This window comes from Misgurnus anguillicaudatus, chromosome 17 (assembly GCF_027580225.2).
Source record: "Misgurnus anguillicaudatus chromosome 17, ASM2758022v2, whole genome shotgun sequence".
NCBI classification, from domain to species: Eukaryota; Metazoa; Chordata; class Actinopteri; order Cypriniformes; family Cobitidae; genus Misgurnus; species Misgurnus anguillicaudatus.
In genome coordinates this window covers 26,073,897-26,101,561 of record NC_073353.2, presented here as the reverse complement: position 1 = coordinate 26,101,561, position 27,665 = coordinate 26,073,897, and the positions used below count along the sequence as shown (strand labels likewise).

The 27,665-nt window shown below is 36.9% G+C and overlaps 1 protein-coding gene across 1 annotated transcript in view; it reads right to left on the bottom strand.

Moving 5' to 3' along the window:
- itgbl1 (integrin, beta-like 1) overlaps positions 1–27,665 on the bottom strand; it is a 74,233-nt gene that overhangs the window by 14,577 nt on the left and 31,991 nt on the right. The window contains exons 6-8 of the mRNA XM_055215330.2: positions 24,021–24,161; positions 21,485–21,631; positions 4,767–4,883 (exon numbers count right to left, since the gene is read on the bottom strand). Coding sequence (XP_055071305.1) covers positions 4,767–4,883; positions 21,485–21,631; positions 24,021–24,161 — 405 coding nt within the window. The remainder of the gene's footprint in view (positions 1–4,766; positions 4,884–21,484; positions 21,632–24,020; positions 24,162–27,665) is intronic.

Sequence of the window (27,665 nt, the reverse complement as noted above, 5' to 3'; positions counted from 1 at the left end):
ATGGAACATTTTGACATTAATTTTAACATGTACGGAAAAAACAAAACATTTAAACAGTGGATAAAAGAACGAACAACGACAAGACTTACTGAGACTGAACTTGACAAAATAGAGCATGACAGCTACGAAGCCAACACAAAAAAAAACAGAATGGGCATTAAAACTTCTCAAAGACTGGCTAAAACAGAAAAAAATGGAGACAGACAAGTATGAAGCAGAGGATCTTAACAAGGTATTACGATCATTTTATGCATCTGTGCAAAGTTTCGCGGAAGGATAAAAATGTTAATTTAAAACAAATATGCCAATAAAATGTTTCAAATTCATATTCATGTCCAGTTTTTTTTCTTATGTGGCAAGTAGCCGTGTAATAAGCGGGATAATGTAGAGGCAGCCGGTAGTTATTGGGAAATAAGCCCCTTCAGTGTGATACCTGATCACACTGTCGGGGCTTATTTCCCAATAACTACCGGCTGCCTCTACATTATCCCTTACATAACAGCGTTGTGAATATTTTTCTTGACCTCAACTACAGTGGTACAAATATTTGTCAATAAAATGTCATTAAGTGTTAATACTCCGTCATATAGTTTTATAACAACATCATGAATATTCTTCAGTTCATAATGTTTTTTTAACTTTCCTTCATGTGTTTAACAAATAAAATCTATAATAATAATAATTAAAATTGACAAAATTATATTTCATTGCATTTGGGGACCAAATCACCTAAAATTAAATGAAAACATTACAATAATGGGTTAAGCCATGCAGCGGTGGGTAAATATCTTTGGAAAACAGTTAATTACATTAAATTAATTAATTTCATATTTTGTTATTTTTTTCTTCTATGTCAGAAAATTTCAAAACCCTCTGTGTGAGGAAGAACAAGTTCTGTTAGTTGTCAGTTTTTTAATGTATTGTGCACATACATAAAGTTAAGTATAATCTTTTGACGTGTTTGTTGCATTTTGTTAAGGTATATAAAATTATTTGACATAGTATCAACACTTAATGACACTTAAATGACAGATTAATGTAACGTTAATCCTTAAAGCTAGTTTCTTAAGTTTGATAATTATTCTGCTATGTCATGTTTATGACAGATTTATGACAAGTTATGATGTACTGGTTTATGTTGTCATAACAAAGACATTTTAAACAATGTCATCTTTGCATTAAAAATAACACAATTGAACAAACGACACTTAGTGACAGTTTTATGTGCATAAAATCTCCTTCATGTTCATGACAAGTGTCACGTCATGATAATGAAGGTGTCATGTCAGTCTTATGAACACCCCTTCAAGTAAAGTGTTACCACATATTGCTTCAAATAAATGTACTATATAAAATGTCTATACAACGTGACCTCATGAGAATATGTGTTTAATTTTACGTAAAGTGTTGTTGTACCACACAGAGAAACGTATAATATCAACGTGACAGAACCAATACGTTAACAGCTTTAGAGATGTAGGCTACAGATTTGTACGTATTCCTATTTGTAAATATTAAAATCGCGGGCATTAGTAAACATTTCTTACTCATATTAATGACATGTTTTCAGTCGTATTTTCTGACTTATTTAAATTGACTCATTTACCTAATGAAATGTTCATGACTTTCAGAGAATTACATAATATTAAGCAAGACTACACTCACTTTAAAACCTTAAAATGAATAACATTTCTGTAGTCATTTAACCATTTTGTAATATTTAGTTTGTTTGCCATCACACATAAAAGGTATTTTCTTTTATGCAGCCGTGCAACAATATTTACACCAAAACACAACACAAATTCACAAAAGATGTTACTTTTAATCATTCGCTGTAATCCACATCTTTAAAATTCATATGATTGCGAGGAACAAATCCAAATTCAACCCTTTATCCAGTAATCTTGATCCCAGTTCTCAACAGCGACTGAAAACTTCAAATCTCGAGTTTGTTATGAATTTGATATCAAATATTGTGCCTCAAGAAGCTTTATGACACATTGCTTTATATCAAACACTCATTGGGTCTTACATGCTACATGTACGTAACAGATTTCTGACATACTTTTGAAATTTTCCGTGGCATTCTCACAGATTGGTTACTCAACTGTTTTGTCCTATTTTCTTACCATTTTCGCTTCGGTTTAGGGTTAGATTTACATGAAATGACATCCCTACCCAAACCCAACTCTAACCCCAACGCCAGGCAAAAATTGTTTAAAGTTTAGAAAATATAAAAGAATAAATCAGAAAAAATAGTATAAACCAATACTTAAAGTGACATACTAATGCAAACACCAAATCTAACCCTAAACCGAAGCAAAATGGTTTGAAAATAGGAAAAAGCAGTTGAGTAACCAATCCGTGAGAATGTTACGGAAAACGACAGTCCGTAGCAAGGCCACGGAAAAATGCGGAGATCCGTGAGAATGCCACGGAAAAATGAGCACAAAATTCTGTGACTATCCCACGGAACTTTTTGAGATCATGTTGCGTATGGTTCAGCATCTATTTAAAACATACTTAAAGGGGACATATTATGAGATTTTTTTTAAGATGTAAACTAAGTCTAAAATAGGTCTGAGCAAAAGTGTGTCGTTTTGGGTGTGTCATTTAAAATGCAAATGAGCGGATGAAGTGCAACCACTGATCACAATGATGGTGGTTTGTTGCAATTGAAACTCAATTGTGCTGTGAAATATTTTCTCTCTCTCTTTCTCTCCATACTAAATGGTTGTGCTGTGGTTGGATAGTGCAGATAAAGGGGGCGGTATTACCTTATTCTGACATCACAATAAGGGCCAAATTACAATGACCTATTTTTTCACATGCTTGCAGAAAATGGTTTACCAAAACTAAGTTATTGGGTTGATCTTTTTAACATTTTCTAGGTTGATAGAAGCACTGGGGACACAATTATAGCACTTAAACATGGAAAAAGTCAGATTTTCATAATATGTCCCCTTTAAAAGTAAATTTTGTGTTTTTGAAAGTTACATATCAATACTACGTATTAACGGCGAGACCAGTCTATCATATTGTGTCCATTATGCCATTTTGTAATATTTTGTTATATAATGTAAAAAAAATAATGTAAAATGTAACTTAGATATGCAGATACTTGTGTAAAGTCTTTTTAGACCTGTGGACAGACAATGGATTCAGGTATTACATGTTGTTTCGTGATGTTGATTCTCTATTCATTGCCTCCTTGCACTCTTTTGACAGAGCCACATTTATAGCATGATTGATTCCCTGCTGTTTAACATTAATGTCACCCAAGTCATCTGGTGTAAATGTTACTTTCCACAATGATAAATAAAAATATAGGCCAAATAGCTGTCGGTCGATTGCATGATGTATTGTACAGTACACAGTGGAGTCTGCGTGGGTTAATGCTTAAACCCACAGGCTATTATGCATCACCATAGAGAAAAAAACATCATCCTCTACAGTGAGTTTGTGCAATGGTTTGTTTTTCATGGCAAGCTATTGTACCAAAGAAGAAATAACAATGTTTGACATCTCTAGTGTAGAAATGAGATACAATTAAAGTGATTTACACCAGGTGGTGAGACCTGTATTTTTCTTTTTATGTTTTGGAAATAATCTAGCAGAAGTAGCCCTGAACGACTCCATTATTGTGCATATTTTACAAGATTTATTACGTTATGAGTCCTCATGAACCTGCAGCTTTTTCGTTCCATTAAAGGACAAGTTCAGTATTTTACATTTAAAGCCCTGTTTTCAGATTGTTTATGATGAAATAGAACGGTTTATACTGAAATTTGGACATATGATGCTGGCCCGAGAGTTTTCTGGTGTTTGTTCTATCACCTCCCTCTGCAGTGGCTGCATATGTGCACTGGAGCAATCCTTCCTAAAATGCATTAAACTTTTGTTTACAAAGACGTAAAACTCACCGAGTGGTCAGGGGGGGTGTTCACTGATATGCTCACTCAATTTTTGTTTGGGCATATCAGTGAACACCCCTGACCACTCGGTGAGTTTCACGTCTTTGTAAACGAAAGTTTAATGCATTTTAAAAGGATTGTTCCAGTGCACCTATGCACCCATTGTAGAGATGGGAGCTGATACAACAAACACACAAAAATTCTCGGGCCAGCATCATATGTCCAAATTTCAGTCCAAACCGTTCTATTTCATCATAAAAAATCTGAAAACAGGGCTTTACGTGTAAAATACTGAACTTGTCCTTTAACTTCCACTCATACATATGTGACTGCGTATGGCCGAAAACGCAAGCTTGTGCAGGAATTTTTGCGTTTTGCAGAATTAAAAAGTTCAAGCTTGGTGAACTTTCACCTGCAAATTTGTATGCGCATTGCGGGTCAGTAAAAATGTTGCATACTGAAAGTTTAGTGTGACCGTGGCTTTAAACGTAAATTATGTGTAAATAAAGGCGCAAGTACTGCCAATTCTGGCAAACTTTTTGTTTAGCTTTCTGGGACTGGTTATGTGCGACTGACTTGACTCGAAATTTGCATAAATTATTTACATAATTATGAAATATAATTAATCATCAATTCAGATTTAAATTGCCACTGTTATATAAGCCCTACAGTCTCCAAATATAATCGAATTCATAAATCTAAATAGACTAAAAAAGTTTACAGTCCCTTTTCATGCACTTCCCTTTCACCTTTGTTCCTTATATGATGCTCAAAGACCAAAGTCAGCTACCGATGTCGAGTGTGAATAATATATTATATTAATATTAATTTGAGTGTGTGTGTGTCTGTTACCTCCACAAACCTCTCTGTTCATGTCCTCACACTGCCGGTCATCACACTCACAGTTCTTGCCATGTACACGTTTATCTCCTGGTGGATGACAGGTGCACTGGCCACATGAGCACTGTCCTAAAACACACAAAAACACACTGAGAACGGCAAACACACAAACGAACGGAACAAAAACATGACAGTGAGACTCAATTATTATTCAGTCTGTTGCTATTTACAAGATCTCGTTTGAATGTAGCCTGTTGATGTTTGACCTTGAATTTGACTTATCAAGGTCAACTGAAAAGGTCGCTGTGGTAAAAGCACCGAGCGTGCTGTTATCATAGAGCACTTTCGTCTGCTAAGGTGGCATTGTGGTTGTCTGACATTGACAGCTGCTACAGCTCTAGCTCCGTGCAGGCGAGCAGAACAACAAAGCAACGCCCTGTCTGACAAGCTTCCAGCCTGCCAAGCGGATAAAAGCTGCTTGCTGCCGTTGCCACAGTAACTGGTGATGTCATAACACTTTTGCTTCATCGATTAGCTTCAGTGACATCACGTAGTCCATCTATTGTTCATGCATGATTACTGCACATTTAACAGCTGAGCCTGGACCTCAATTTTTCTTTGCATTTTCTTTTAAATTAAAAGAAAAATCACATCCTAGTAAAAAGCGATTTGTAGCATTATATTATTCCCCCCTAAAGGGAATACTGTAGTTGAGGCATTTGCAACAGGTTAATTTCCTCTATTTATATTCTTTACATATTTTCCTGATCTCTTCCATCTTTATTGATCTAATGGTGCCAATCATCAGCAATACCATAAAACCAACAGCAACAAGTGGAGCTTAAAGGATTAAATATAAAAGTTACAGTGAAGACAAGACAATTAAAGGGATAGTTCACCTTAAAATGAAAATTCTGTCATAATTTCCTCATCCTCATGTTGTTCTAAACCTGTATGAATTTCTTTTTTCTGATGAACACAAAAGAAGATTTGATAAATGATGTTAAACACACAGCAGAGAGTGACCATTGACTTCCATAGTAGGAATAAAAAATATGACGGAATTGAATGAGTACTGTCAACTGTGTGCTAACCATCATTTATCAAAATATTTTCTTCATCATTTATCACAATACTTCCAAAATATTTTTCCTACTATGGAAGTCAATGGTTACTATCTGCTGTGTGTTTACCATCATTTCTCAAACGATCTTCTTTTGTGTTCATCAGAAAAAAGAAATTCATACAGGTTTAGAACAACATGAAAATGAGTAAATGATGACAGAATATTCATTCGCATTATTAGCATTATTCTGCAAACATTGCTGAATGTGTTGTTTGGCACACAGATTAACAGACACATGACACACTAGACTCAATGATTTCACACTCATATACAGTATGAGACTATGTATATTTTCCATATGCTTTAACACGAGTCGATGGGGTTATGTGTGTGTAAACTGAGAAAGCAGCACAGGCATCAGTGTGATTAATGGCTCCCTCGCTGATCGTGTACTGCGCTTTGGTCCGAATCGAAACAATTAATTCCTTCACAATATTTGAAAGACAGCCATCCGGTAAGTTCAATTATCCTGGGAGCTGCAGGGCTTATGCAGGTGCCAAGACAAACCCCGTTCTTCTCAATTGTTAAACATCATAACACCTCGGCCTCATCAATTTCCAATAATACGACCTCCAATTCATCTCTAAAAATTTCATTATTATAAATTTATAACCATGGCGCTTAAAAAAGGGAGATGGCCACTTAGAGTAAATGCTGTCCGAGGAGCGGCACCAGGTGTTGCATGTTGGATGTTACAATGAGATCTCGATCTCTGCATCATCTCAGTAAACCAACTTTCTTTAAAAAGTTTCTTTATGAATTTATAACCTTACAATTTATTATTACGTAATGTTTGGGTCCACCAAACTGTTGTGGAGGGGTTTGTAAATTTTACACAGCAGGTTGATCGCTAAAAAAAACTATTAAAAACATGTCTGTTAATAAAATATACTGTAGGCCTAAATATTAGCTAAGAAACTCACAGTAAACAAAAATTAGATTTTTCTTAGTAATAAACTGAAAAAAGTAATTAACTGAAACAAAAACCAAAACGGAAGCTAAGCAATATTAGTTAAAAATAAACGGATAAAAAAATTGAATAAAATTACAAATATGCATAGCAAAATTACTAAAAATTAAACTAAAATTAACAATAAAAAAGCTAATTTAAAATATTAATAAAAAACAATACTAAAATAAAAACAAAAGTAACCACTTTACACAGATAAAAACCTGCATGCTTAGAAAATCCACAAGAAATACTTTTCTCTTAACTCTTTCGCCGCCAGCGTTTTTAAAAAAAGTTGCCAGCCAAGCGCCAGCTTTTTCATGATTTTCACAAAAGTTTAATGCCTTCCAGAAAATGTACTTCTTTAAATATATAAACATACAATATACCATATGAAAGAACAGAACAAAAAAAAAAAAACGTTTCATCCTACCTTCAGTAGTAGCATTTGAATATGGGTAGGTTTCTGCAAAAACACCACATTTTGAGCAAAAAGCAAAGATAATTCCATTTTTGTGACGGACTTTTCATAGAGATCCTATTTAGAGCGATTTTTAAAACAGACACGGACATGCAGCCGCTTGCCATAGGGCACTACTTCCGGTTTAAAAAGTTGTGAGAGGGCGCCACCTGGTGGAAAATAGCGGTATTGCAGAAAGCCGGAAATACTCGTCATTGGCAGGGAAGCGTTTTCTCTTGATTGACGAGATATCTCGTCAATGGCGGCGAAAGAGTTAATGACACAATTACATTCACGCATTGGGTGTATGCTTTTATCCAAAGCGACTTAAAGGGACAATAAGTAGGATTTACCCTCATCTGGTGGTGAAATTGTATTTTGCATTCAAATTAATAGTGCTCTCTAGCGCCTCGCTTTTCCAAATGCGTGTTGCAACTACGTTAGCCGTTATGTAATCACTGATCTCCTTGTCCGTTGCAGCTGGTTCACGTGTTCTGAATAAAAACGCGTTGTGGAAACGTGTTGGTGGGCTAGTGCTTTTAATCTCTCTCTGCTGTTATAGTTTATTAATACAGCGGAGCGACATGGAAGCCTTCTTGGACTTACCCGTTCAATGTAAGTAAAGAGAAGAAATTCTAAGCTTACAAAGAAAAGTCAGATCACTGGCAGAGGTCATTTGACACCAACGAGGACATATTTATGAATAAAGACATTGATTTCGATTAATAAAACACTACTTACTGTTCCTTTAACGTGCCTTACAATGTATTACCTTTATTATCAGTATGTATGTTCCCTGAGTTTGAACCCATGACCCTTTGGGGTGCTAACACAAGGCTTTCCCCCTGAGCTATACAGGAGCATTTAGGGGGCATGTACACCAAGTTCTTTATTCCTGCGGCTGGCATATGTTTTGAAATGTTTGCAATGGAAACACAGCACATTTTAAAAAATTGCAGTAGCTGACGGTTTTTGTCCGTGCTAAGCGCTTGCTTGCACATTTTTTCCGCATTTAGCGCTTGAGCGCCCACAGTTTAGAAATATTCAACTTTGGGTTATACGCTCAGCTTGTCAATGTCCCTTTTCACTCAGCCATCCAATCTCAATGGAGAAGGGGAGGGACAAATAACACAAGAACCAACCAGCACATTGTACAACGACAGATAAACAAAACAGAAGTACTGTAACGAAAGATTTGAGTACTGTAATGAAAGATTTAAAAAAAGTAAGTTAAGTAAAAAAAATTTGTTTGTCTACATTTGGTGTCCACCTGGCATTTCCAGCCCAGTCACACGAAATTGCATACCTACAGTCACGTAATTTTTTAAATAATTTTTCGTGATACTAATATCCACGTTTTTTCGTGATCGTATCACAAATTTCTGTTTATGTGTCATTGTCACGTATTGGTTACTCAACTGTTTTGTCCTATTTTCTTACCATTGTCACTTCGGTTTAGGGTAAGATTTACATAAAATGACATCCTTACCCCAACTCTAACCCTCAAGCCAGGCGACAATGGTTTAAAAATCAATAAATAGTATAAACCATTACTTAAAGTGGCATCATAATGCAAACAACAAATCTAACCCTAAACAGAAGCGACAATGGTTTGAAAATAGGAAAAAGCAGTTGAGTAACCAATACGTGACAATGACACATAAACATAAATTCGTGAAACGATCACTAAAAAAAAAATAATTACGTAACTGTAGGTACATAATTTCGTGAGGGCATTTTAGCTGCTTTTAAACGGTTTGGTGTACACGCTCCCTCATTTTCAATATACAATTTAGGGCAAGCTATTAGGATACTAACACTAGGGTGGACAGAAAGCGAACTGGGACATACTGTAGACGCTTTTTCCTTGGCATATTTTGAATGACTGTTGATAAAAGCACACCAAGGCTTGCATCGCTCATGTGCCACAAATTTGACAATAGAAATCTGACTTGTATTGATATTGGTGTTGCTGTACAGACTGCTGACGTTAAATGACAAGCGTGCTGGAGCCATGCTGAGCATATCCTGATGTGTCCTGTGAAGCATAAAACTGCTGTGCCAAATACAGTACAGAGGTTCATGCAAATGAGTCTTCTAAAGAGGGTGAGAAGGTTTTGACTCTCTGCTTTTTAAAGTGCAATTAAGAAATGTCAAGAGCCACCAAGAACCAGAGGTTCATACATGTAGGTGTGGATATATGAATATAAAACATGTGTATATATAGAGAGGGTGTTATTCACTACAGTAAGAGAAATGTCTTTAAGAAACGAAACAGCAATGTGAAAATCCTTTAACACAATATTATAAAATGTCAGAAACATTAACAGTTGGGCCACTTTAAGATTCTGTTAGTTGTTACTTGTCTAGACGTCAATAAACTCCAATGCTATAAACACCAAGGTAGCTTAGTATGCTTTAAGAAATGCTGAATTTGCAAGTAATCATAATGTACTATTTACTGTTAACTCTTGGTCATGATTATAGAGTGATCTGGGGTGAAGTACTGTGTAGGCTTTACCACTTTTTCACTCCCGTGATCTTTTGTTTCTTTCAGACAGTTCTATAGTGTAGCATTTGGAAGGCTTCAATCAGCACAGGTAATGAAAGGTCATGGAGGACAGAGTGAGTTGTGGCATTTGAAGGCATCTAATGTACAGTGTTCAGGTGCTGCCCACTATAATCAGCAGCAGGAACTGTCACGATGACACAGTGCTATGCAAGAAACGTAAAGAAAACATATAAGCTGTAATTCTTTTCACATATTTGTTTGTGGCATTTTTTGTTTACAGTTACAAAACCATACAGTCCGTACACAACAGTGTCGGCCGGTGACTTCTTTTTTCGAGGGCGCACGATGCGAAGTTTGTCACAACATGTATGTAACCCATATGTCACATACAAATATGTGTTCGGCACATCGAGAGATGCTATGTGCATCACGTGTTTCGTCAAAATAAATGCCAGCTACAGACGCGTCTAAAGGGTTTATGATAAATAAGATGCTCGCGTTTGCCAGATATTCGCATAATCTCATGCGTAATCAGAGTTTAGTGTTAAGGGAGTGTCTTGCATGTATTTTGTGAACGTGAGTGTCTCTTTTATCATAAGCGGTTTTGAAGCGTATGCAACAGGCACTTATTTTGACAAAACATGTGATGCACATGGTTCAAATGACGCAACAAACACATATTTTGAAAACACGAGCAAAACACATGGCACTCCGAACACATATTTTAAATTTGCGCCCCTGCAGGAGTCACGAGCCGCCACTGCCGTACAACATGTAGTGAAATGCTTGGCAGGAGTTACCACAGTTTAGGGTAAGAAATTATATAGATTAGGAATAAAAACAAATCTAACAATTCAAGTTTGGAAAAATTACGAAAATAAGATTATTATAGACCCCCCCCCCAACATTTGCACTACATCTTTTATACTCTATATATTTTTCTCTTTAGTTGCCATCTTACAACCTAAATAAATGATTGAAATATGGAATACTTAAAAAGCTTTCATTTGCATTACACTTTTAAGTGAAACTTATTTGTTTTAAGTGTTACCAATTAAAGTAATTTGTTTAAATAGATCCAACTTTTTCTTGTTACAGTGTACTGGCAATTCATTACTGCTGCATGCTTTTGTATATAATCAATTTTGTGTATTTGACATAAACTTTGACTTGACCTCATAACCCAAACTAGAATTCAACAATATGGTCAAAAATTGGTCCCTTGCTGTACCTTTTCAAAAAGTACACCTTTGCACATAAGGAGTTCAAATGAGTTCACGTTATGGTACCTCAACGGTACATATTGTTACATATGTACCTAAATTGTACATGTTAGGACCTTTTTAAAAGGTACTGTCCTAGTGACAGCTATGGACCATTTCAGACCTTACAGTATATAAATAAAATATGTGACAGGTTTTCATTATTTAATTCCATCATTATAGATGTGAAATTTGCAGGCAAAATCTATTGAACCATCTGTTTATATTTTCCTGAACCCGTGATGATAGAGTCCAGACATCAAAAAATTATCAGTCTATGCTATAAAATAAAAACAGTTTTCTATTTTACATGGGAGAAACATGCATGCACTGTAAAATATTTTTGTACTTTCAATTTTAAGTTTTAATTAACTTGGATTTACAAGTCATTTTAACTGTATTGACAAGTGATGAGTTGCTGTAACTTAAAAAAAAAAGTTGACATAACTAAAGCAAATTCAACTTAATTTATTAAGTTACAGCAACCCATCACTTGTCAAGTTGAAATGACTTGTAAATCGTAGTTGATTCAACTTAGAAATGTAAGTGCAAAAATATTTTTTTACAGTGTGTTATTATTTTAGGAGACAACATACTTTGTAGGAATTCTGTGAATTAAAATGCACAAACCAGAGGAATAATACCGAAACAAATGGAGAAAAGATGGCTCTTTAAATAACATTTGAAGGGCACCAATTATGGAAAATCCACTTTTACAAGGTGTTTGGACATAAATGTGTATTGTATATGTGTATTTATGAATTTTGAAGTGCAAATGTGTTTACTAGAAATATAAAAAGCTGAATTTTGACTTCTTGTAGGAAAAAAAACATGTAAGTGTCATAAACTTTAGATGAACACCGAGCTTATTTTTTGTGATAATACAAAAGTCTATAGGAAAAATGTATGGGCTTTTTTGCAAGGAAACCAGTATCCCCCCCAACTTCCGGGTTAGCCTAAAAAAATGTCATCCCTGCGGCACTTTATTGTCTCTTTTGGTAAGGAAGTAAGGAGCAGTAGCACATTTGCATTTAAAGCAACACTATGTAGTTTCCATGTAAAAATGACTTACAGCTCCCCCATGTGGTTGAAAAGCGCAACAGTGCCTGGTATCAGACACTCTTCTGCAGGCGGGGGAGGGGCGGAGCTGTGTTTCTTACCCTCCACCGCCACTTTCAGAGTGTGCTTGTAGCAGCTAGGAGGCTGCTCAGGTTGCAGCAACAGTACAATTTGTCCAGTTAATAGTCATTATTTAAAGGTACAAAAAACTACATAGTGTTGCTTTAAAGATACAGACAAGAAAACAGCGCGTTTTTTCGCCTGACGTTGGGGTTAGAGTTGGGTTTAGGTAACGATGTCATTTTATGTAAATCTAACCCTAAACCAAAACGACAATGGCAAGAAATCAGGACAAAAAAGCTGAGCAACCAATACGTGACAGTGACACAAACAGAAAAGCGTGACATGCTCACGTTCAAATGCGGCGAAACGTGACATTTTCATGTTGGTCCATTCGTGCCTATAGGTACATAATTTCGTGATATTGGGTTGCACCCACATAGGGACATTTTGGACATGCTATAATAAATGATCCGTGAGGTATTTCGAGCTGAAACTTCGCAGACACATTCTGGGCACATGTGAGACTTATATTGCATCTTATAATAATGGGCATATTTTAATTTGTGTGTGCGCATTTATGAGGAAGAAACAATAGCTGTGTCTGAAACCGTTCCCTCGTTCACTCATTCACTATTCCCTATATGGGGAATGACAGTTGAGTCCACTATATGGGAATGAAGCAAATGAAAATGAGTGAGCGATTTCGGACACTGACGCAAATATCATGCGTCAGAGAGCTGTCGCAGAGATTCATCAAAAACACCTGTGTGGCTTTATTGATTGTGCTGTGAAATGGTACAGTTTACTTTCTTACTGTTTTTCACATTTGTCATGTTTATTGTATTAGTTGATAATAAAGAGAACAAAACAACTGCTTATAATATTTATTTACTGCTGTTTATTTATTGTTTAATAAAAATGTGTATTAGATTTTAAATAAAAGATAACGCAATTATCTTTCATTTGTTTATTTTCAAAAAGTAGAAAATAACTGACAACAAGAAAATGTTTGGTGTTTGCTGTCAGTATCCTTCAGCTGAGTCAAGTTACGCGTTCGTCTCCCGTTGCATCGTGGGAAATATGAGTGAACGAGTGTACATCGAATGTACCCTCAAAATCAGAGTGCATTGTGGGTAAAAAGTAGTGAATGAATGTGGGAATGAAGTTGTTCACTCAGGTTTCGGACACCACTACAAAATGGCCGACACCCGATATAGTGCACTATATAGTGGATAGGGAGCCGTTTCAGACACAGCTAATGTAATGGATGTGATTACATTTCTCCATTATGGACGTGACGATTCTGAACTTTGCACTTAACTATAGAAAAATGCTTTAATAAATTAAACAGAGAGCTTGCATAAACCAAACATTGACATCTGAGATATCAGTATGGTTAAAAACTTTGGGTAAAAACTTTTTGTGATAAGGTTGAAGTTTGCATGTAATTGCCCATTTGTTTTTCTGATACATACTGTATCCCGTAAAAATCCAGAATTCTTATTTCAACCTCAAAATAAACTTTAGATTTTAAACATTTTTGCAAAAAAATATTATGTATGGGCAATAAATATTTCAGCTTTCTACATCATCACCCAAATGGGTAAATTTGACACATAAAATTGATTTTGCACACAATACTGGAGGAATTCACTTAAATTGTTATGCAAATAATATAATTTGTTATGAGAAAAAAAATTGTACAACACTGTATGTATACACAATTGTACTAATTTGCTACATTCAGAAACTACATTCGCTCCAAAGTGAAAGACTACTTGGCCCTTGGGTGCACCAGAGAAAGCCACCATTATCAAACTCGGAGGAAGTGATTGCAATCAGCCCTAATTCTGCTGATTTGCTTTAAAAGATCGCTCATCACACTGGATATCAGTCAACATCTGTGTGGCAAATTACTCCTCTTTTCCCCTCTCCTGTAAGACGGTCGGGAGTGTTGAATGATTGCTGCTGTGCATGTTTAATCAAGATGCATTCTTTGTATACGGGCTCTGCATGGTAATCTATACAGAGCATTAGTGAGCTAATGAATAGTGTAAAAACCAACACTCACTCGCTAACAACAACTGCAATCACTCATTTGTTGCTTTTCTAATAGCAGAATATACAAAAAAAAACAGCCATGGTGGAGCATTGCATTACCTACGCAAAAAGTCATGGGTTCAATCCCAGGAAACACACATACTGATAAAATGCATACCTTGCCAAATGTGTAAATGGTGTAGGATGCATCATACTGTATATAACATTCAGTGTCAAATTGTAGACGTGAAGATCTTAGCATATGGAAATTGCTGAATGAATCAATGTGTCTACAGTAAATGGTTTTTCAAAATTAGCAAAAAGACCCAGAACAGGTGTTTCCCGGAGGATATACCAGCCTTTAAAAATGCAGCAAAAAGCAGACGGTCTCTTTCTTTCTTTTAATTTTACAGCCTCACATCATTCCTAACTAGGCCACATATACTGTACAGTAAGTAAAAAGGCAGGTTTGCACGAAGCCTCATGAATCCCATGCAATTTCTGTGTGATATGGGAATCCCTCATACTGTATGGGGCTTTTCCACAGCGCAGTATAAATATGTGCATTCATACAGCCAGGCTGACATTGCCTGTTAAAGAGTGAAATTCATAATGGAGGAAACTTGGGTAATTACCTGCTGTCAGGGTAATGGATGTAACCAGTAGACCTTTAGCTCCAATCATGAGTGAAATTTTACGTAAACAGATGGATAAATCATCATTTGGTGAGCGCATCTCATAATGCACGTGCTCAGTAAGGAAGGACAGCGAATCCATGGCTTATTGATGCTAGTGTAAAGGCCATGAGTTCAGTTCAATAGTATCACACAGTGGCAGGATCTGCTACCAGTTCAGCATTTAGTGGGGAAATTCACTAAAATTCATTTGCGAGTGCCGATAACCATTTTGCGCCTTGTTTATTTGCACACGCTGTCTGCGTTGTTTTAGCAGCCGCATTGCTAAAGGAATTATGCAAATGAGTGTTGCAATAAATGAAATAAATAAACAATAAGGGATCCTTCCAGGAATTCTTTTTTTATTTCTTGCCGTTCTTGCCTGTTAATTATTAAGCTTCGGCACAATTCAATCCATCATTTGGTTGAAGGGCTTTAAGAAGATGACACAAAGGTACTGCTTATGAATGAAAGCCATTGAATTTATTCTTGTGTGGTGAGACGTAGTTACAATTTAATCATTTCTTTGTTTATTAAAGGGACACAACTCACAACTTTCCATATTCCTGTAAAAAAGTGAGCAAAATAAAAAAAGTCATCTGGTCAACCAAAAGATATCGTCGCATTTTGCCAATTTTGAGATTTTTCGACGGACTGAATGTCCAGGTTCATTTCCGTATACAGTATGCGTCACATACCTAAATGGCCAATGAAAAGTTGTGAAATCATGTCATCTGATTTTCACGTATATCCATTCGGTGTCAAAGCTGTCAATTACGCCGTGTATCTCCCGCCTGTGAAGCATCTCGCCGGTCTCTTAAAGTTTTCTTTGAAGCTCAGCACTGGATAGCCGAATAAACATAGCCTGGTGACACAATGACTTTCCTTCATCGACGTAAACGTTTCGCCCCTGAAGCCAGATGTACGTCTAGGAGTGACAAAATTAAGGTAGGACTGTGCAAACAAAGTATCTGCCTAGCATAGGTGTTATTTACACCGGGGAGGCTGGGGACATCCCACCACGTTTTGAAAGCAATTGGTTAAAATGTTCTGAAAAATCGAGCGATGCTTAACACTGGTTTTGTGGTCCAGGATCACATATGTTGTGTTGTATGCTTATGGTGTGTTTTCTTGTACATATGTAATTAAATTCATTGTAATCATTGACTAAACGCGCTGCTGTTTTCTACGGTATGGTGCTTTGGCACTGTTCGGTTGAGCTGGTGTTGCAGGGACTGTTACATGTGTTCACTGCAGTCGACATTGTTGAGGGTTTTATGCTGAGTATTTTCTTGTTGTTGACTGGCCAACGCTATGCCCATTTTTGAGGTGCCATTCAATATTTTTCCCGTCCTGCTGTAATGTTTTTTATCTGATCTTTTCCCACCACTTTTCAACACAAACTGACGCCCATGCTGTCTAGCTTTACCATGTCAGTGTATTGATTCATTGTCCCTTCATAGTTTGCAAGAGACATTTAATAAATTTATAATTAATATTAAATAAACTAAGCATATTTAACTAAGATGTAGGCTATTTAATAAACTGAGCGTATTCATCTGTCAATATAAAATGCGACTTGGCCATTCTAATTAATGATCGGAAGAACGCGTATCGACCACCGTTACTGTAAAATATGCACGTATGTCCATTTAAACTCAATTTTGGTCAAATGTGGATTATATCACACTGGCAAGAATATCATTACATGTAAAGATGCTGTACCAAGTATGACAACGCTACATTCAACTGCTTTTGATATACAGTGTTTTTTTCACTTCCTGAAAAGTAACCGTTTTGGACATACGTTGAGTTTCATCGGGCAGCGACGATATGTTTCAAAGTTTTACTACAAGCTGCTGTAACACAATACTCTATGTTATTTCAACTAGTTCAGCGGCGAAAAGCCAAGAAACACACAAAAGCTATAAAACCCTTGATTTTTCTAGTGTTCGCGTATTTGTGTCTCTGAATAAAATGAAGGTTCAAAAGTTGTAACTGGGATAATAATAAAATACATCTTTGTAAACAATGCGTATTAGTCAATCCCTCAAAAAAAAAAAAAAAAACGCAATTATGCAATCGCATGATTCAACGCATTATCAGCCAAAGTCCGCATGTTTATGTGGGGGACGCATTTTTTCAAATACGCCACGCTTTCGCAGCATAAATTGCAGATTTCCGTGTGCAAAATATGCAGGGATTGCATGATTTCATAATTTTTCCGCGTTAGCAAAAATCACTTACAGTATATCTTAGCAGAAAGTTGAAAAATGTTGCATGTACTCCACACAAGCGCAGCCATGTCCCCTGTTGCCATGGAAACATTATGAAAAGACGTGATTATGTGACATGAACATCATTGAAAAGCTGCAAAAGCTGCAAACAGTTTTTCCAAGATCCTGCAATTTTTGCCAGTTCTCGCAATTTCAGTGCATAAAATTGCATAAGTACCCAGCATAATCCATGGTTACACTTTATTTTGATAGTCCACTTTAGACATTCTACTAACTATAAACAACTTTGCAACTACATGTCAACTAACTTTCAATAATTTGCAATTATACGTCAACTAACTGTCATTAGACTATTAGTAGACTGTAAGGGTTGGGGTTAGGGAAGAGGTTTGGGTTAGTGGAATAAGTTGACATGCACCTGCAAAGATACTTATAGTCAGTTGAATGTCTGTTGAGATATCATCACAATAAAGTGTTAGTAGATATTAAGCAGACAGTCTACTAATTCTCTAAAGATTGTTAGTTGATAAGTAGTTGCAAAGTTACTTATAATTAGTAAAATGTCTAAAATGGACTATCGAAATAAAGTGTTACCTAATCCATCCATCATTTTTTAAGAAAACGTGCCGCAAGATCAAGGATTTTTGCCCCCAACTATCACAAAAAAACTTTTTTTTCTGGAAGGACTGATTAGTTCTGGATGTGTACTACAGGGTGACATTTTTTCGGGAATCCCGCGGGTAGGGTGACCATTCGTGCCAGTTCCGCCGGACACGTCCCGAACATGTTTTCGGGTTCGTTCTCCAGAAGTCGTGTTGCTCGACCGCATACGTCAACACATTTCAGTTAAAATACATTAGAAAATAAAGATTAATTTATTTTAAGACACACAATCATTGTAGTTTCATTCTTACCTTGAAATGTAACGGCTGCTTTTCTGAAATTGAACCCGAAATATTAAACCTTGATAACGTATGCGTTCGACCAACGCGACTTCCGGAAAACGAACCCGAAAACATGTTCGGGACGTGTCCGGCGGAACTGGCACAAATGGCCACCCTACCCGCGGGTCACAGGAAACAAAATCACTATTAATCACGGGATTGGGACGGGACAGGAAAAAATGTCAGCGGGAGTGGGCGGGACCGGGAATCGTAATAAAACTATGATACCCAACTTTATACACAAATATACAGTTTCTATAAATAAACTCTGGTTATATATTGTGTGTGTGTGTGCATGCCTGTATGTGTGTGTGTTTGCATGGATGATTTACAGGAAATTTAAGGTGTTTAATGTGATTGTTTAAACTGGCTTTCAGTTCAATAAAGTAATAAACTGTGCTATGCTGTTATACGTACTGTATTTTTGACAGACATATTAACTGACAGATTCTGGTAAAAAAACAACAACACGGGAGTGGGAGGGAATGGGAGGGAATAGGAGTCATTCTTCTGGGATCGGGATGGGATGTTTTTCCGTGGGATTGGGACGGGACAAGATTTTTTTTGTGGGAGTGGGACGGGAGAGGTGCATATTAGGACAATTTTAAAGGTTAGTGCAGCAGTGTCAGCTTTTGTACCTTTATGTATGTATTGTTCTCATCATTGGCATTGTCTACAACCAGCATTGAATAGCATAAGTATTTATTCAGGTCAAATAAACAGGCTGTCAGTGCTTCAAACTAATGCTTTCAGAGACAGATGGAAAAAGTTTTTGTGAAAACCCTGAGTGAAATTAATTATGTGCACTCGTCTTGAACCCGGAGACAGCCATTACAGTGAAAACTATTTGGTTTTAAAATAGATAAGTTATATTATATACCCAACGTGTAGCTGGAGTATGGGGGCGGACATCATTTAAAAAACAAGTGCACATTGCACAGGGTCCATTTAAGTAAAATTATCACTTCACTCAAAATAACAAGTCTATTATTATAGGGCTTCACTTTGTTATTCTGCTGGGAAGACTGGAATGGTTCTTGAAACAGCCAAAGTAGTTTTTATTCATTCTATCAAGAATCATAATGTTGGTGCAGACCAGTACTAATACTCAAAGCAAACTATTGTTCCTGTAGCTCGATTGTTAGAGCATTACGTTAGGCACGCAAATGTCATAGGTGTAATCCTCAGGGAACACGCATACTGATATAAAAAATAAAGTTAGTTGGAATGCACTATAAGTTGCTTTGGACAAAAGTGCATGCCACATGCATACATTTTAAATATGTTTGACAACATTTGAAGTGGATCAAAAACCTTCATCAAATTTGTCCTAAAACAAGAATAGGTATTGGATATTGGTTTCAAGACAACATTTAGGAATGTTAAGATTAAATGTTAATGTATTTAATATATACTGTATACACATATATATAGGCTCTTGCATTCCTGCAAAGAATAAAGGGGTGGATATATATGATTGCTGTAGCTCAATTGGTTGTGCAATACATTAGGAATGCAAAAATCATGGGTTTGATCCTCAGGGAACATGCATAAAGATATAAAAAATAAATGTAGTTAGAATACACTATAAGCTGATTTGAATACAAGAGTCTGCCAGATGCATACATTTAAATGTATTGAGGTTTTTAAAGGTGCAGTGTGTAATTTTTAGAAGGATCTCTTGACATAAATGCAAAATATTAAAATCATAATGAACCGTTATGTTTTTATTACCTTAGAATGAGATGTTTTTATCTACATACAAGGAGGGTGCCCTTACATGGAAGGGTGCCATTTTGTGCCGTCATAGTTCTACAGAAGCCTTTAACGGACAGACTTTTTTACTAAGTTGTCTCCGAAGATGACATGTTTGTTTGGTGGCGGCTAACGTAGCTTCTCTATGCGTTTCAAAAGCGAGGGGAAGAGCAGTGGACTGATTCGTTGGTTGCAATGCGCAACCTCACCACAATATACTGTATACATACTGTATATAGGATCCAGCTCTTGCTATCCTGCAAAGAACAACTTATCCTCCAACCCACACGATTGTTTTGGTCATTTGTCTATTCTACCAAATACGATCAACAGATGCGTTTACTAAATTAGCGCCCCAACCGGCAGCAGGTGAAACTTAATATATTAGGGTATGAAATTATATATTGGGATATAATTTTGTTTAAATTAAATGATTTTCAATTTAAACTGCCAGAATAAATTGTATTTATAACACTATTCAGGCATTTAAGGCAAATAACATACCCATTTATTTATTAGGCCTATATGATATAAAATACAGCATACAAAACACTCAAAACTTTTTTAAAAAGTACTTAAAATATTCAAAGTGTACCGATGCTCCATAAATGTTTTTGAAACTATTTCTACATTCACATATGGAGCAAAAATGTGTCTAATCTAACGAAAAAACTTTAAACGTAAGCAAAGGTTGTATAAGCTACTGGCCGCTAGAGGGCACTAATCCCTTACACGTACTGTACCTTGATGTCGTATTACTGTGGGTTCACACCAGACGCGGAAAAGGCTGCAAAAATGCGCTACCCTTGACCCTTGAACATTTTGAGAAATTCTAGTCATTCGAAACATTCACGCGTAAATTCGCATCATGGGAGGGGCTTATATAGCTCAAATTGAGTAAACTCACCAGATTTTCTTCTAAACAAGATCCTTTTTATTCCTGTAAAAGTATGAAGATGTAGCGATGATGATTGTCCTTCATTGTTGTTTTGTTTTTCTGCCTCCGCTTGCTTCCTGTAATCAAGTCACTGCTAGAGCAGGCTCCTGATTGGTTAATGCGGCCAAAGTTCAGATTTTTCAACTTACGCGGCAATGCTCAATTTATGTGGAACGCGTCATCCGTGGTGCCCCATTCGCGCTTACCATGCCGCAGGATGTTTATTTGCATCTTTGCATTGACTTAACATGTAAACATGTAAATCACTCGCCCTTGCAGCCTCTTTTACATCTGGTGTGAACGCACCATTATGGTGTTTGCAAAACAAACTATTTGGAGGACAGTCTTGCAAAGAATGGATGGGCGGATATATATAATTGCATGGGTCAAACATAATACTGGTCCAAAATCACTTGCCCACTAAATGCAAAATCAAATTCAGGCCCTCTTTATATTTGGAGAGGAACCAATGAGAAATTGTTACTCATTTACTTTATGATAGCAGTCACACCACCGCTCTGAGAACAACAGTATGTCCATTTGGAAAAGCACCAAATTTTTTCTCACCAGAGAAATATTGAGGTATTTTGAAACTCGCCCTAAAACTTTGTGTACAACATCATGCTATATCCATTTGTTGCGACAATAACACGTCTGATATGTAAAATGCTGGCATTGGACTCACTTTGGCACAGATGGATGCTATACTTACCTCTGCCGAAACAGGGCAGGTTGGAGGTTCCCCGACACTTCTTCAGACTGGCCTCAATGGCGAGTGAACAGGAGAGAGGATGATCACATTTCTTCCCAGCCCATCCCTCCTTGCAGTCACACCTGCCACAGTTACACTGGCCGTGACCTTCAAAGAGGCACATAGCAGGATTTAGAGTCTTCTAATGGATGATCAATCAGCTGAAAGTCCGCCTGAAGCTGCTCTGGATAGAGACAAAGACATCTGTGGTGTGTGTGTGTATATGTGTGTGCGTGCGTGTGTGTGCATGTGTGTGTCTGTGGATTCAAAGTCAGAGGGCACTGCTCACAGGACTGGCTGAACAGAGGCAAACTAAATCTCACAGTAGTGAGCCCTACATACTGTATGACCACAAAGTTATTCCTCAGCATCAGAAACAGATGTTACCCTCTAGTGTTTAGCCGAAATGCTTTGACATATTATCATGCTCATGGGAGACTTGGGTTTGAGTCTGGCCCAGTTTGTGCTCTCATTCTGATCTCCATTGATTTTGTCTGTCAAACACTGTCTACCAATAGGCTTTATGCCCAGCTCCACTACTTCCTGAACTTCAGCCAGCTCCTTGTTTCCTGTCTGCCATGATTGGACAAACTGATTAATCCAGGTGTGTCTGATTATTGTTGTTGTGACTACTGAGGTCAGGCACACCTGGATTAATCAGTTTGTTTGTGACTACTGAGGTCAGGCACACCTGGATTAATCAGTTTGTCCAATATTGGCAGACAGGAAACAAGGAGCTGGCTGAAGTTCAGGAAGTAGTGCAGCTGGGCCTATTCAAACGCATTAGATGTTAAAATGTTTGTTGTTCTTAAGGCAACGAAAAACAGCTTGTGGCCTACGTTTTTAAAATATAGGTGGAGTGAATGTATATAGAACAGATATAGTTTTACACGGCCCTCTTATTCAGCAACATTTTAATTACTGGAATTTGTGTACAGTAAACCATTTCCTTCTGGGAGGGGTTTGATGAAGCCAAAACCGATTTTGAAAATTTAAAGGTCCTTTCTTTAAAATCTGGCCTCTTTTTAAAGGGACACTCCATTTTTTTTTGAAAATATGCTAATTTTCCAGCTCCCCTGGAGTTAACCATTTTATTTTAACCTTTTTGGAATCCATTCAGCTGATCTCCGGGTCTGGTGGTACCACTTTTAGCATAGCTTAGCATAATCTATTGAATCTGATTAGACCATTAGCATTGCACTAAAAAATAACCAAAGTGTTTCGATATTTTTCCTATTTAAAACTTGACTCTTCTGTAGTTACATTGTGCACTAAGACCAACAGAAAATTAAAAGTTGCAGTTTTCTAGGCAGATATGGCAAGGAACTATACTCTCATTCTAGCGTAATAATCAACGACTGTAACTTGGCACCAGGGGTGCAATTATATGATGCAGAACCCTTAGGCTGCGTCCGAAACCGCATACTGTATAGTAGGTACTGAATTAGATGAAGTACCTACTTACTTAGCGTTAAAACAGTAGGTACTGTATAGTATGAATCCTGGTAGTATGAATGAGATTCGGACGTACTACATCCGCCATGTTGCTACATCACGTGACATACGTCGTCATCACGTCATGTCATTTCAGCGCGAAAACAACCGCATGCCTCGTCTTCTTCGTTGGATAACTCCTCTCCCAGGGCATCATGGGATAGTGAAGCGTCCATCGTATGCACACTGCAAAATCTAACCGGAAGTAGTAGGTCATCCGGGTACTTTTCGCATACTGTTTTTCGAATACTATGTATTCGGACATACTACTCGCCTCGCCTACTGCTTTTCGCATACTATATAGTAAGTAGTAGGCTGTTTCGGACGCAGCATTAGTAACTTTCAATGGCAGGGAACTATTTTCGGACAGTGCGTAATATCACTACACCTGCTGCAGCCATGTTACAGCAGCAAAGTCATTGATTATTACGCCAGAGTATAGTTCCTAGTCATATTCGCCTAGAAAACACAATTTTAAATTTTCCATCAGTCTTAATACACGATGTAACTACAGAAGAGTCAAGTTTTAAATAGGAAAAATATCCAAACTCTTTGGTTATTTTTAGCATGATGCTTATGGTCTAATCAGATTCAATGGATTGTGCTAAGCTATGCTAAAAGTGGTACAGCCAGACTCAGAGATCAGCTGAATGGATTCCAAAATGGTAAAAATCAAAATGTTTAACTCTAGGGGAGCTGAAAAATGAGTATATTTTCAAAAAAAGTGGAGTGTCCCTTTAAAACAGGGATTGGCAACTTCGGTCCTGGAGGGCCGGTGTCCTGCAGAGTTTAGCTCCAACCATAATTAAACACACACGAAGCACCCAATTAAGGTCTTACTAGGCATCCTAGAAACTTTTAGGCAGGTGTGCTGAGTCAAGTTGGAGCCAAACTCCGCAGGACACCGGCCCTCCAGGACCAAAGCCGCCCATCCCTGCTTTAAGACATAAGCCTTACAGAATTGCTTTTATATAAACAGCGTATATATGAAAAACTGCTGCACCTGAACAGAAATCATCCGAGTATCTGTCATACGTGGCATGGCAACTTCTTTCATCACACTCGCAGGTCTCTCCGTGGATGTCTCCCCAGTCTCCTGAAGGATCCACATCATAGCAGGTGCACTCACCACATACACATGTCCCTATATAGAGAGGCAGAAGGTCAAGGTTCACCTCCATGTGCATCACTTAATAATTTTTTAAGCGATAGTTTACCCAAAAGGAAATTATGTCATCATTTACTCGCCCTCATTTTGTTACACACCTGCATTCATTTCTTTGTTCTGCAAAGAACACAAAGGAAGATATTTTCAGCATTGTTTGTAACCAAACCATTTTTGAGCACCATTGACTTCCACGGTAATATTTTTCTTCCTTTGTGTTCAGCAAAACAGGTTTGCAACAACATGAGGGTGAATTAATGATGACAGAATTTTAATTTTTAAGTGAACTATCTCTTTAATTAAACCTTACTTTAGTCTAGCTCATCTAAAATACATGCGAGCTTTAAAAGTATTGATCGTAATAAAAAATACATTAAGAAACATCTGGGATGTACTACTGTATGTTTAAGGTCTTTAATCCGGTGCTGTAGGAGGCGAGTCTCTCAGGTATGGCCATCTTCTAATTGGTTTAATGGCGTCAACTGTTTTGTCTATGTAAGCAAGGCTTCACTGAAACAGTTAGCTGCACAGCACTATAATTAAAGCGATGCTAAAAAGTCAAATTTCTCATGGGGGCCTAAATCCTCCAGAGCCCAGCTGACAATAAAGGAGGCATGCGTGGCAGGGACTGATGAGGATGCTTACTCTCGCAGCTAATCTACAGCCAGGGTTACAGTCATGGCAACAGAGCTGCGGGAAACACCATCACTTTGATGAATCCGACCAGTTGGGGTATAAAACTGGAATCCTGTTTCTCTTATCTGCTCCACGGTGGAGAAACCACAGCCGCTGTCACCATTTTCAGTTCTTTTAAAAACTGTCCTCTAATAAATAGACCGTGCACACATTCAATTCAATTCAATTCAATTCAACTTTATTGTCCAAAAAAGTGGAAATTTATCTTTGGCTCCACAGGTGGATTTCTAAAACACATACACAATGAATAGACAATAAATATGATGAAAACATCCACTAAATTCAACAGCTATAAAAATGTATCAGATAAATATTTTTTCCATTTTTTTTCATAAATCTGTTAATCAACCTCAGTACTAATCAAAACTACCAAATCTTCACAAAAATTCTATGATTTTAACTCTTTAGTTGCAAAGTTTATAAGTGGTGTTACTGATTTGGGGAAAAACACACACAAAATGACAGATTTTCAATATAAAAAGTGATTGTGATGTCTTGGGCATGTCAAAGATTGGTAAATACATTGGCTTTGAAGCATTTTTAGTTGTTGTGTAGCATCAGTTTTTTTTCTCCCTCATTTCTGTTAGTGGCTGTTTTTGACTCATTGACTTCCATTATAACCACATTTTTTGATTGCAGAGCTATGACACCTTTTAATTATGCATTTTTTAATGTTGGTGTTTTTTCCTTTTGCTAAGAGGTCAAATTTGTCATTTTTACTGTTGATCATGTGGCACTATAAACCCTTTAGTAGGCCTATGCAAAAACAGAGCTTAATTTCTGGCTTGTACATTGAGTTATATGGAGTATAACTCCATAATAAAAGCATATTATTGTGTGTGTGCGCGTGTGTGTGCGTGTGTGTGTGTGTGTGTTTGTGCGTGTGTGTGTGTGTGTGTGTGTGTGTGTGTGTGTGTGTGTGTGTGTGTGTGTGTGTGTGTGCAGAGAAGATTTTTACTGAAAATCTTTTTTCACACACACACATTCTGGTTTCCATGTTTTGTGGGGACATTCCATAGACGTAATGCATTTTACGTCTATGGAATGTCCACACACACACACACACACACACACACACACACACACACACACACAAATATGCTTTTATTATGGAGTTATACTCCATAAAACACAACGTAGAAGCCAGAAATTAAGCTTTGTTTTTGCACAGGGCTACTAAAGGGTTTATAGTGCCACATGATCAACAGTAAAAATGACAAATTTGACCTCTTAGCAAAAAGGAAAAAACGCCAACATTAAAAAATGCATAATTAAAAGTCATAGCTCTGCAATCAAAAAATGTGGTTATAATGGAAGTCAATGGGGCAAAAACAGCCACTAACAATAAATGAGGGAGAGAAAAAAAAATGATGCTACACAAAAACTAAAAATGCTTCAAAGACAATGTTTTAACCAATCGTTGACATGCCCAAGACCAGGTTACAATCACTTTTTATATTGAAAATCTGTCATTTTGTGTGTGTTTTTTTTCCCAAATCAGTGACACCACTTATAAACTTGGCAACTAAAGAGTTAAAATCATGGAATTTTTGTGAAGATTTGGTAGTTTTGATCAGTACTGAGATTGATTAACAGATTTATTTAAAAAAATTTGGAAAAAATATTCCTCTGCTACATTTTTATAGCCATTTAATTTAGTGGATGTTTTCATCCACTAACAACACGAAAGGTAGTAAATTTGAACAATGCAGAACAGTAGTGGTGCAAAAAAAATAAAAGGATCTGTAATATAGCTACAGCACACATAATAAAATACTATTTCTATGGTACGTTTTGTCATTTTGGAGCCTGATATTATCTTCATTATCTTGTGGTTACTTTTTTGGGCAGTCAAATAATTTTATCACTTCTCAAGATAATGGCCATAAGAAGAAAAAAACAGATGAGATCTTTTTAATATCCTAATATCCTGTTCCTCTCAACTATATATTACAGGACTATAGGATTCAGTGATAGCTCCTGTCCTTAAATACCTTCTCATCTCATCTAAACTGAGATTATCACATACCTTATCTCAGTCATTATTAATGCACTGACCATCAGCTCTGTTCCACCTGATTTTAACATTGAACCATCTCTTTTCTCTTTGATATGTCAAAAGTACTGAGGCTTTCGGGCAAATCAAACTTCTTCACCCCAAAAACACCCTATTTTACACACCATGCTACGGCTTCAAAGCCAACTCCTCGATTCATTTGACACAAGGCTGACTCACTCATTTTTGCATGGATCTGGTTTCCTGGAACTGTCCAGTACATTTGACACAGTCAACCATAAGCTACTAATCTCTAAATAGATATAAATATGTCTATTCGGATCTGGTACGCATCCTGTTTCTTTATATTATGTTTTTTTTTATAAACATTTTTTTGTCACAGAAAGGTTATTAATGAATACCTCTACCCGCTTGTAGTTTAAAGTGAAGGCCAAGTTACTTCATGGATTGAGAGGTTGACTGACTAAAAGAGGCTGTCATTTTACACAATAGCAGTGATCCGCTGAGACCTGCCATTCACAGACGAATAATTGAAGGGTTTAAACAGAATATAAAATACCGAAAATGAAGATGGATAGCGTAAGAGAGCCCAAAATAATGGAAGTCTTTCACCACGTGAATTGATACAAACAATTGCTGTTTTTTGGAGCGACACTGCCATAATCTCTCTTTGCCTTTGTGTGGACCAGAGAAGAATCTAATTATAAAAGCAGTGAACAAACATCTTTTTGACTTTTTTGGTTTATAGAATTAAAAGACTATGGGGCGGT